Source organism: Aphelocoma coerulescens, chromosome 3 (genome assembly GCF_041296385.1).
Source record: "Aphelocoma coerulescens isolate FSJ_1873_10779 chromosome 3, UR_Acoe_1.0, whole genome shotgun sequence".
In the NCBI taxonomy this organism is placed as follows: domain Eukaryota; kingdom Metazoa; phylum Chordata; class Aves; order Passeriformes; family Corvidae; genus Aphelocoma; species Aphelocoma coerulescens.
Window position 1 is genome coordinate 78,710,567 of NC_091016.1, and position 12,399 is coordinate 78,722,965.

Genomic DNA, 12,399 nt, shown 5'->3' on the forward strand with positions numbered 1-12,399 from the left:
GGATAAATGGGCTATCTCTCAGTAAATATTTTCACAAAGCTTTTCAACAGGAATGTCATCATTGCTGGTTTCTTCCTCATAGAGAGATAATTCCCCAGAACTAAGTAAATAGCATGGGACAACAGCAAAATGAGGCACAGCTGAAACTTCTTGCTGATATAGTAACTTGCCATGGACACTGATGCTTGACTTGAACTGATTAAAAAAGTGCCAGATAAATGGTTCATGTCATTCACAAGATCTGAAACAGGTCAGCACTGCTGTGTTCAGAGAGGTCATTTCTGCCTGTCATTATGGCTCTGTTCAGGAGAGCACACAAAGCAAAGGGAATGCTAAGGAAAAAGGAAACACTTCTTAAGCACTGCTCGAGCTGGGTTGGTGGTGTGCTGGGATGCTGCTGCCAGTCATGGTTCAGGAAGAGCTCCAAGTACAATCAGGGCTATGTTTGTTCTGTGCCAGAAGGCTGGCAGTTTCTCCCCAAACACCCAAATCATGACCTGCACTTTACCAAATACAATGTGTTCACCTCTGCAAAATACTTTAGGCCATAGAAGATTTTTTTTTGATGACATTACTATTAGATTTGGTATCCCAAACCAGCTTGAATTTCCTGCATCCTCTTCTCAGGAAAAAACACACTGGGAATTCCCTGAAACATTCAGACTTGTGCAAACATCTGTCACAAAATGTTTTGATCCAAATCATTCAAATTTGGTAAAGTTCTAAGAAATGAGCAGTAGAATCTCAGGAGGAAAAGTAGCAGCCAGCTTTAATTTTAGCTGGAACTGCAACTTTCATTTATATTTGTAGATTTCTATATGTGAAAGGATCCTCTCCAAAGCTATTGCAAATACCCTACAATGACTTCGAATAGTGCTTGTTTTACAATCAATACAGCAAGCCCACCAACAATTTAATTTCTAAACAAGCAAACCTCTGTGCCTCTGCTGCTTTCCCTGTCTTAATCCCCTATTTTCAGAACACTCAGAAAAATCAAGCCATACTATAATTTGGGAGAATTATGTCTAGTTCCTTTCACGGTTGAAGGGAAAATTCTTTTTAAAAATACGTATCTTAAAAATCAGTGATGTGTAATGTATCATGGCTTTAGTTTTAAGAGCACAGCTAGACTGGGAGGCAAGAACAGTCCAACATGTGTGGTGCACGCTGTTGCTGTTCATACAGGTACCCTTTGGATGGCTTGCTGGTCTGAATTTAAATGGTTACAGAGAAAAGGCACCTGCTTGGAAGATCCATTGCAAACACTGTTCGACAGGGCTGGAGGGGAGTGGTCGGCAAACACTGTCCTGCTGAGTGTTGCTGAGTGTTCAGGGACGAATGCTCAGGCTGTCAAATATTAGCCAAAATATCCTGCCAACGGCAAACACCCCGGAGGCAATAAACCAGGGTATATGGCGTGCAATTTCATTCTAGCGATCCTGCAGAGAGGTTTGTTTTTGACAAACTCGTGTTTTTCTGCTGAAAACAGCCCTGCCTGGCTGCGCTCGTTAGGGATTTGCGGTCTGGCAGGAACCCGTTCGTTCCTCACAGACCTGTGATGGCTGGAGTTCCCCTCCTGGCCGCTCGCGCAGAAACACTCAGAACATAACTGCCTGTGAGGGAGGGTAAAGGACAATGTATTCCCTGCAGTACAGCGGGTCCACTTGGGCCTCCCCTGGAGGGACTATCAAGGGGGAAAGTTCTGGCAGCCGGCGTTGGGCCCGGGCCCGGGCCCGGCCCCGGCAGAGCCAATGCGCGGCCGCGGGCGCTCCGGGAGCGCTGCCAGCGCCGGAGGCGGCCGGGGCCTGGGCACAAACAGCTCCTTCATCCAGCGGGGCGCGGAGCCGGGCCTCGGGAGCGCCCCGGGACGGGGGGTGCGGCGGCCCCCGCGCTGCCCCGGCACGGCGCTCCGGCCGCTGCCCCGCGCTTCCCGGGAGGCCGGCTCTTCCAGGCGGAACCGGGGGTCTCCTCCTCACCAGGTATCGCCTGCTCTCCCCGCTTGGGTTGTTTCTAGACCGTACTTCTAGGTGAAGAAGTAAATGTTGGACGCCGGAGCCCTTTTGCGGCCGAGGGCCGGGGAAGCACCCGCAGTGGCTGCGTGGGGAATTCCCGCAGGCAGATCCCATCTCCCGGAGCCGGGGCAGGGAGGGCTCAGCCCACACACCGGGGCAGGAGGGGTGAACCGCAGGGCTTAGCTGGAGGGAAGGTGCAGGATCAGAGCTTCTCCCAGCTCCCCCTCTCCCCACCCAGAGCGGCGACACCCCGGCCCTGCGGGGAGCGAGGATCGCAGAGCGCCCGTTCGGGAGGAAAGCAAGAGCATCGCTCGGTGCTTCGGTGCCCTTGGTGAAGGCGGCTCTTGCAGGTAGCTGATGCAGGGGTATACCTATCATCGCTTCGAAGGTGTGTCCCGTGCTTGCAAACAATCCACCTGAAGGAGGGGCTGAGGCCTCCTGGTAGCCCCGGGGTCCCCTCTTGACAGTGGCTTTCTGTGGTCACCTGTGAGTCCTGCTTTCTGGCAGCAGTGCTGTGTGTGCAGAAAGGCTGAGGGGATCCCAAGGAGCCTCTAGAGTCCTTTGTTCGGTGAAGAAAGATCATCCTAGCCTTTCTTCTGCAGCGCTTCCTAAATCTCACAGGGCAGCCCAAAGAGCAGAAAAGGGACCAGGCCAGAGTCAAAAGGCCAAAATCAGGAGCTCCTCCTCAGCAAACAGCCACAAATGGGTCAGTCTTTTCCTGGAAAAACCCCTCTCTGGGGTCATGTGAAGGGAAGTAACACCAAGGGTGCTTGTAAACTGGGGAAGTGATTAAACAAAAGTGATAAAAAAAAACATTGAAGGGAAAAATTGTTCCACAGCAGGCACTGACAGGGACAGCAGGTGCAGCTGCCGTGGTGGATGAGGAGCCCCTCCAGCACCTCAGAAAGGCTTGAGCCTTTGCTCCCCAGTACCACAGCCTTCAAGCGATTCAAAATAGTGTTTCAGCACTTACTTATGATGAGAGTTAGTTTGAAAAAAAAAAAAACAACAACAAACCAAGGGCTTCAAATATAGCAGGTTTTGGTTTTCTCTAGTTACTTCCTGTTCTGACTTTTCTGGTCAACAGTTCAGCTGGCTTTTTCCACTGTTTATTTGGGTGTGTAAATAGCTTATTTTCGTAGGCCAGCCAGGTTGCAAGCTAAGAGCATCCAGCCTGCTGTGACGGTGGGCTGCAGCTGCAGCTGGCAGTGGATATGCACGTTCCTCTGTGTGTGTGTGTGTGTGTGTGCGCGTGTGTGCGTGCTGGGGAACAGTGTATTTATCCATATTGGTCATGTTACCCACTGCCAGAATGATGTTAGAGATGGTTAGTGGCACGTAGTGGTGACATACAGCTATTTGAGGCAAGAAAGAATAAAGATCTCCTTGTGTCACATGAGGCTGACATTGTCTCCTCAGCTGTGGGAATTGGGAGGTGAAGCCGCATCACAAAATATCTCAGTATTTTAAAAAATAATTCATTCTGGCCTGGGAGAAGTAGGAGGGTGGCAGGGACATGAAACCCACATCAGGCAACTGGTGTCCTCATTGCTGGGGAATTACAGCTCCAGGTGACTCTCTCTGGCTTCTGTCCTGTGCTTTGGACACTATGAAGGGACACAGAGCTAAACAGTACCTGACACCATTCACCTTCCTCCCCAACAGCTACTGCAACTGATCTGCCTTTTAAATGCTGATTTTTGCAAAATGCTCAGGCCTGACTGAGAGGATGAGAAGTGTCACCCCTGCTGGGACTAAGCTGGGTTGCCACATCAGCTAAAAATAGTTTCTCCTTCTGTACCCCCTCCCAGCAAGATGCAGGCAGGTCATGCTGCCAGGGCAGAGCCATAGGTGGGCCTTGCACTCATAGTGGGGTCAGTGGCTCTGCAAAGCCCGAGCTGCACTCGCTCATACAAGCTGTGTGTAGCCTCTGCTTTGCACCCAGTTAATTTTTGGCATGAAAGCTTGATGTGCTCCTGGACAGCAGCAGTAGGTGCAGGAAAAACGGTACATTGAACAGGTGCCTGTCATGGCCTTCTGAGCAGCTCCCACAGGCTCCAGCACTGTCAGCAGCCCCTTCCTGCCCTCTCTGGATTTTGCAGCATAGGGATCAGTTAATGTCAAACTGGCTCATCTGCAAAAATCCCATCTGAACTGGGTAGACTTGTGAAACCTGAATCTCCACCAAGCCACAGCTCCCCTTTCTTCCCCAGGGACAGGGAGGTCAGTCAGGAAATTTGATCTCCATCGTGGTCCAAGGGCTTCAGCGAAGGAGGGTTGTGAGGGACAACTGAAAGCACATCTCTGGCAGGTGGATAATGTACCCATTGCATATGTTCCAGGGCAGCTGCAAAAGCAGGACTGTGCTTGTCCATGGACTGCTGGGAGGCTCGCTGGGCACTCTGAGAGCCACGCGCCATTTCCACAGCTGCCAATTCTGAGTGAAAAGGTTTGTTCATAAAAATGTGTTTAGACACCTTTCTCAGAGCCAATTTTCCTAAGTAATTACAGGATTATTACCCAGCCTCCCAATTTGTTATTAATATTCTTCCTTTCTTTCCCCTTCTCCTTCCCCCAGCATTTTTCCAGTCTGGGTTTCCAGGTGTCAGCCATGAAGGCCAGCAGTTCTGGTCCAGGGTCCATTTTCCCTCCTACTGTGTCCTCTTTCTCCACTGTGTGGGCACTTCTATAGTCAGCTTGTGAAAGAAGATGTGATAATTAACAGAAAGAAACTTAAGTGTTGCCCTGAGAGGAAGAAGACGGGTTGTAGCAACCCTTGGCTGTGATGCAGAAGGAATGCAGTGACAGGCAACAGTGCCTGCTGCTCTTTCCCTTCTTACATAGCAGAGACATCAAACTTGAAGTAGTAAAACCTCAGGGGTAAGTGAGAAGCTGTGTGAACAGTTATGAGCAAGGATCTCATAAATAAACCTGACCTATCATAATTCCTCATGGTCTGTCTTGCCTAAATTTACATCAAAGATGTCAAAAGCCGCAGGAAGATGGTAAATCAGCCTGTCATTATAAGTGCAGGCACTGGTTTCCAGTAAAAGTTCTCAGAAAGCAATTAACAAGGCTGGATTTCTACAGTCACTGATAGGCAAGCCCCACAGGAGAAACCAGAGCCATCAGGGCACAAAACTAAAGGTCTGTCTCACTTAGCATCCTCTCTGAGAGTGAATGTTGTAGCTATTCCGGGAAAAAATTAGTCATAGGCAGAGGAGATCCTCTCCCTACATCCTTGGTCAGATTTTGGCAGTAACCCATTGAAGGGGTCCCTGAGCCACCTGGTTCAAAGCTGCTAAAGGATTTATCACCTCTGAGGTTGCCCAGTCTCTCTCTTTTGGGCCCATTTAGTCCTGGCTTCAGGGAATTTGCAAGGTGGACTGAGCTGTGTGGTTCAGTTCTGCTTCATGCCTTCACCAGTGTAAGACCTGAGCTGGCCATGGCCAGGAACACAGGCTGACACCTCACTGGGATGGACAACCAGGTGATTGTCAACCAAGAGCTGTGTGCCACTCCCCATGACAGGTGCCAGCTCTGAAACTTGCCCAGGACAGGGGAAAATAGAGACACTGCACTTCCTGGAGTAGCAATCAGCAGATAAAGATTCTGAGTGGACCACCATGTGCTGCTGAAAGAGCTAGGCAGCCTTGGATGCCCACGAATCTGTCCAAGGTAGTGGGTCATGCTGGCAGGTACAAGGAGCAGGAATGAATTGGAGACCTCCAGTGTGATTTGCTTCTGCTGCCCAGGCAGTGACAGTCCTGCTGTCACTGCTGGAGATCCCAATATTCAAGTAACCTTTTGCTTATGGTGCCAAAAAGCCAGTTTCTCCAGAGCTCTGTGCCTTTTGCACCTGACACAATAGAAAACTAGATGGGTGCCTCACTCCCTCAGGTTTTATTGTGGAAACCTTCCCCAAACCAGCCCAAACACCAGTGGTGCACATGCAAATCACTCTCTTGTGCTGAGGATGAGGTAGTGACTGTTGAAATACTTCTCAAAACTTTGTTGTCATATCAAAGGCTGATGATTTTTTTAATCCTCACCATAGTCCTGGTTGTATGCAGCAGTTAGCCTTCAATTAGTTGTCAGGGAGGGGGGTTATGTTACATTTCATGTGGGTGTTTCATAGCCTGATACTCGCCCTGGATAATAGTGACATGTGATACGTTGTTTCCAAATGCAGGTAGCAACCTCTCTCCTCTGGCTCTGCATCCTGGAGATGGCCTCCCCCAAGGTCGCAGTGGTGGGTGCAGGAGTCATCGGCCTGTCCACAGCACTGTGCATCACAGAGACTTGTCCCGGCTGCTCCGTGACGGTCCTTTCGGACCAGTTCAGCCCCAACACAACGAGTGATGTGGCAGCTGGGATGCTCATCCCTCACACCTACCCAGGTTTGTTTAATTCAGGGCAGCACTGCCCATGGCACCTCATGCAGCTGTGTCCAGGTGTGCAATGATGTGTAGACGCTCAGGAGGAAAAGTGCCTTGACCTGTGTTTCCTGTCTGTCCCATATCCTTGACACTCATTTGTATGCTTCTCTTCCTTGCATTATTCCTCTCTGCACGTTTGGTTTTGTTCACATGCAGACACACCAATCCACAGGCAGAAGCAGTGGTTCAAAGAGACCTTCACTTACCTTTTTGCCATCAGCAACTCAGCCGAGGCATCAGAGGCTGGCATTCACCTGGTCTCTGGGTAAGAACAGCCCCCAGGGCAACTTTTGGTACATTTGTGCTGTGTTCTGGAGCAGGCAGACAGGTTTTCCTTGCTAGAATTCAGGGATATTCCCTTCAAGGAATAGCTTTTATGTCCATATCCCCAAGAAACTGCATTGTGGCTGCTCACATATTATGTACTTTTAGGCAAAATTCAGGCATAGGTATGCACAGAAAGCCCACTCAAGTCTGAACAGCATCAAATATCTTTTAATTACTGATGTTTTCCACACTGTCACCCACCAGTTGTTTGCAGCAGGGGTCATCTCCATAGGGATGGGACTGCAGGATCCTCCAGCTTCAGCAGCTAGGTACAGGGATTCAGCTGTGGGCTGTGTGTTGCGGGTATTTTATGCTGCCTATGACATACTCAGAAATTTGCCTCTTGGGAGTATTGAGACTGAACACTCTGTAGCTTTGTGGATGCCCAAGCAATGGTGAACAGGTGTGCAAGTGACCCCACTAGGTCCAGCCAGGTGTCTGCAGTTGTGGTGGGGACACTGTTTGAGGGAACTCTGTACATACACTATCGCTGGAAGGGCCCTTTGCAGTTTATTTACCCTGGTGTGCTACCCTGAAGCTCAGCTGTGCCAACCCCCTGCCTGTTTGCCCAGACAGGTACTGCAGGAGCAGGCAGCAATGTTTCCCCATTGCTGTTAACCTTGCAGAGCTGGACAGATGGGAGGAAACAGGTTCCTGAGCTCCTGGGTTTGTGCTAAGATTGCCATGACACATAACATGGCAGAGCATTAGCAGTGAAGTTTTCCATCTTTTCCTCTGTCTCTTTTTAGGTGGCAGGTCTTTAAAAGCACTCCCAAGGAAGAGTTACCTTTCTGGTCAGATATTGTGCTGGGATTTCGACCAATGTCGGAAGCAGAACTCCAAAAGTTCCCACAGCACCAATTTGGTCAGGCCTTTACGACACTGAAATGTGACTGTCCACCATACCTGCTGTGGCTGGAGAAAAGGTTGGTTTTGCTGAAGGCTGGGCATGCAGAGGGAAACCCTGGCAGAGGGACTGGAGGCAAGACAGGATCTCCTTGAGAGCCTTAGATTTGAACAAAACTGGAAAAAGGCTGGTTTTCACTGGGGAAAATACAACAAGCTCTTCTTTGGGGAGAAGTACAAGAAATAAATACCCAACTTTCCTAAAATGTGAAAGGCCCCATTTATGCAATGTCCCCTTTCTCCCAGTGTGTCTGTACAGTGGGGCTTGGAGTGTGAATGTCCCTGGGTATAGGACCAGCATAGCCACAGGGGCCATGCTTGGCCAGCCAGACCTTGAAGGTACATCAGGAACCTGCCATGTTCTGAGAAAACATTTGGCTGCTCCACATTTGCCAAACTTCCCAAATAATATCCCTCTGTTTTTGAAGAGACATCCAGTCCCTGAGACAATAAGCATGTCTACGAAGGTATCTTATTGTCAAGACTTAGCACTTACAAAGTAGCCGAACCAATTAATCTCAAATTTTTTCAAAAATTGGAGGAATTTCTTAATCCAGTTAGGTGAAAAAAACCCCAAAACATTGAATAGCACCATTGTAACAAATCTCTTGAAAATATTTGGCTGCATAAAATGGGTGATGCACTCACTCTGAGGAGTTGTGGCTTCAGAGTTCATGCCTGGATTGACATCAAAGTTAGAAAATCTGCCAATTTCTAAGTTTTCCCCAAATACATGGATTTTGGAGAACTGTAGGAGAGACAGGATGCAGATCTAAAAAGGCTTTGACACCTGGGATAAGTTTTTAATCCAAATAAGTACCTCTAAAGTGAGCAAATGGCTGTATCTGCTTGAGAGAAAGTGACAGGCTGCAAGCTGATTTGGGGTTAAGTAAAGAGATGCGTACTGACAACAAGGTACAAATTGCCAGCTCAGCTGGTTACTTGGATGCCTTTCATCACACTGCAAAATGTGAAAAAGCATTTCTTGTAGCAGCCAGGCGGGCTGGGAGTTCTCCTGTGGCACCAGTGCCATGTGAGGTCTGTGCCATCTACTCGGTACACATGCTCTGTCATGTTTCATTGCCTAACTGAAGCAAATTTCTGCTGCAGGACAGCTAAGTTGTACAACCCATTTAGTATCTGCCATGTGATTTCTGCTCCCTCCTCGTTCCTGCTGTAGTCTTCTTATTTCTCAAAGGATGTAGTCTAATGAAGTGATCAAGCTCTTTTTTTTTTTTTTCTTCTCCATGGTGATGAGAAGTGAGAGAATATTAAACATGTAACTAATTCTCAAACCCCTAGTGACCTGAGCAGTATTTATAGACCATTCTCCTGGCAATCCACAAGGAAAATTGTTGTTGTGCCCACCTTGCTTTTCCAAAAATAGACTTCTGGAATTTTTTCCTGCTTAATTGCCTGAATTCAGGAGTTTTCAACAGGTTTTTTCATTGGTGTATTTTTCTATGGCATGATGACAGAGTACCAAATACAACACTTATGAGCTCTCCCTGCAATTTGCCCAGCCACAGCTGCTGCACGAGGTCTCCCCTGTTCTTCCCAGCCAGCTTCAGTGTCCTGCTACATCAGGCCCCAGAGCATCAACTATGCCCTGGATTCTTGGCTCACTCACTGCTTTGTGGGAAACCACTGCCTTTATAGTGAGGTTGATGACTTTGCCAGCTCCTAGAATGTTGCAGAGGATGGGATTTTCCACTTAGTGCATCACAGACCTGTCTCCTGATTTGTTTATGCTAAAACCCCCAGTGAAAACCCCCAGCAACGAGATCCAGCTGACAGCATGCAGTGACTCCATCTCATACCAGTGATTTTCCACAGGGAAGGGCTTCAAAATTCAGGCAAGTTCAGGAGAGGATTTGGCTTGAAATTGAGCTCAAAAGTGAACCTCAAGAAGAGGTGACTTTCACTGAAGAGCAGACATGCGTGTTTAGTGCTCTGAGCCATCCTCGGTGACTCCGGGCTGCTGCTCCAGAAGGTTATGGGTTCACTGGGGGTCCTGTGCCACATCTACTCAGCCTTAGTGCAGATCTTAGGGCTTGGCACGTGGAACTAGATGGCTATGTGGCTCAGGAGGTGAGCTGGGAATGAATGTGACAGCACATAGCAGGCACATTAAAAGGGGTGTACTATGATATCTCTGCCACTAGCATGAGCAAGTTGGTAAATAAATTTGTTGTTTCCCAGCTTGCTTGGGTTGTTAAAGCTTGGTACTGTTACAGAAATGAATTGAGACCATGAGGACCTGACTGTTTGCCTAGGGTCTGATGCCAGACCCTTCTCTGAAACTGCTCAACTTGCTGTACTTTTTCCAGCCCAACCAGGCTAAAAAATACCTTTGGTCAAATCAGACAAATCACAAACAGAACCCCCATGGCATTTTCTTTGCTTTTTGTCCCATCTGTTGTTTGGTTCTGATCAGTATGTAGAGGCAAAGGCAACATATCTCATTTACTTAATGTTCATAATAATAACATAAGGGCTTAGGGGTTTCTTTTCTGCCTCACTTCTGGAGTCTTTTTGCAGGTTGAAAGCAACTGGCACCCAGATGTACACCAGGAAAGTGGCAGACCTGTGGGAGCTGCACAGCGAATATGACGTTGTTGTCAACTGTGCAGGCATGGGAGCCCACCAGCTGGTGGGGGACAAGCAGCTCTTCCCTGTCAGGGGACAAGTACTGAAGGTTCATGCTCCATGGGTGAAACACTTCATCCGGGATGGGGATGGCTTAACTTACATCTACCCAGGGATACACAGGGTGACGCTGGGGGGAACCAGGGAAAAGGGGAGCTGGAGTCTCTCCCCTGACCCTGGCACTACTAGAGACATCTTTGACAGATGCTGCTCCCTTGAGCCCTCACTGCAGGGAGCTCATGATATCGAGGTGAAGGTGGGCCTGAGGCCATCCAGGCAGTGTGTGAGAGTGCAGAGAGGGGTTTTGAGCCAAGCAGGAGTTAAGCTCCCAGTGGTCCACAACTATGGGCATGGGGCAGGTGGCTTTTCAGTGCACAGGGGCACAGCCAATGAGGCTGCTCACCTGGTGGGAGAGTGCATTTCTGCTCTGCAGGGCTCCTCATCGAGGGCCAAGCTTTGAATCCCAGAGGCTCCTTTTCCATTTACAGCTAGTGCTGCATCTCCTAGTAGCAGCTTGGACTTTTACTCCATTACTGGATGGAAGGGAACTAAGTCAACAGCTTGTTGCAGTGCAGATGCTCAGTGGTATCTTCTGCTGCCTGGGAAAGGCATGATGTGTTGATCCAAGTATTAGTCCAGCTGATCATCTCCTCCATCTGACATTTTTTCTGCCCTGGACATTTGTCCTAGCCTCATGTGAAGGAGAAGATAAGATACATAAATACTCTTCACATAATAGGGATCAGATTGCTGTGGTATAATACAAATAACATAAACTTAGCATTTCTGCATCTTCATCTAAAGGGTATCTGATGCAGTAGGCTCAGATTCAGTAAAAATCAGTTATCTCCTCTTGTACCAAATCTAATCTAGAATTGCCCTTCTGCCATCTTGCTAACAAATTTTATCATTGTCTGTATGATTTAGAAGGAAAAGAAAACCCCACACGGTGCTGCATTACAGTGCTTCAGGTCAGCTGTTACAGAAAGCAGTGTTAGTTCACTCTCACACACAGTGACCAGGCAAGTGTGATTTTAAGAGCTGGTCTGTTATACTGATCACTGCATTTGCTCACATTGCACCTCAGGGAACTTAGTTTCTCCTAATATTGCCCCACATGAGCTACAGTTTTGTGCATCTTTTCTTACACTTGTTTGCAAATCTATTTTTTTCCTTCAAGGCCCTCAGATTTTGCTCTCAGACACCAATGATTTTCCCCCAGCCCCTCCCCTCCTCCCCCGCACAGCAACATTGATATGGCCTTTGTTCTACGGAAGAGGACCTTTCAGAGTGGGCTTGGGAATGCAACATCCCTTTTCTACTTCACAACAACACTGTCTGCTTTCCTTACAACATCTGATATTAATAAATTGGAGACAAACCAACAAGGATTCTAACACCAGCATCAGTTTCATAGAAGAGCATTTAAGACTAGATAAACATTCTAAAGAAAAATTTGTCTGTAACTGGACATGAGCAAGCTCCTCTGCTGTAAGAAAGTTGAGTCACCAGAGCCCAGACCCTCTCACTCCATGGCAGAGGCTCTGTTGGGCTTTACACTCCCATCAGCAGTTCAAGCCCTTTGATGTGTCTGAAGATAATCACTCCCCAAAATTGGATCTTACCATCAAAGTACAGGTCTGACTCTGAGTGATTAAACGACTCATTAAATCTTAAATGGCTCACTTGAGAGTGTTATCATCCATTTTTGTCTAGCTTTTTTGTCCATAGAGTTATAAAACCACTCAAAATCCTTCAGTAATTAAAATTAACTGATAAATAAAGTTCTAATAATGGAGCAAAGGTCATTTTTGTAGTGTTTCCTTTCATAAGCAAGGGATTTTCTTTAATTTGGGATGGCCTGACAGGGCCAAGAAAGGCCACATTCAGCCATGGCTGCCAACTCCTGCTGTTCTCAGGGGGGATGAGGACAGTTACCATTTGCAAGGGACAGCTGTCAGAAGAAACATAACTAAATTAAATTATAGGTCAATAAGCGCCTGGGACCAGCCTAAGCCAGCCCTGCCTTCAGCAGCCTTGTCCTCTTTTTCTCAGCTCTGAAGGCT

General features: G+C 48.0%; 1 protein-coding gene across 2 annotated transcripts; it reads left to right on the forward strand.

The window, feature by feature from the left end:
* Nucleotides 1–1,762: 1,762 nt before the first annotated feature.
* On the forward strand, nt 1,763–12,141 carry DDO (D-aspartate oxidase). Of its 2 annotated transcripts, XM_069010989.1 has the most exons (7): nt 1,763–1,979; nt 4,355–4,461; nt 6,205–6,412; nt 6,608–6,716; nt 7,528–7,704; nt 10,226–10,382; nt 11,514–12,141. In XM_069010989.1, exons 3-7 carry the CDS (start codon nt 6,241–6,243, stop codon nt 11,586–11,588), a joined length of 690 nt encoding a protein of 229 aa, XP_068867090.1. In that variant the 5' UTR covers nt 1,763–1,979; nt 4,355–4,461; nt 6,205–6,240; the 3' UTR covers nt 11,589–12,141. The 2 variants fall into 2 exon arrangements, with proteins under 2 accessions (XP_068867090.1, XP_068867089.1); XM_069010988.1 differs by having other exon boundaries at nt 1,764–1,979; nt 10,226–11,606.
* The last annotated feature ends 258 nt before the right edge of the window (nt 12,142–12,399 follow it).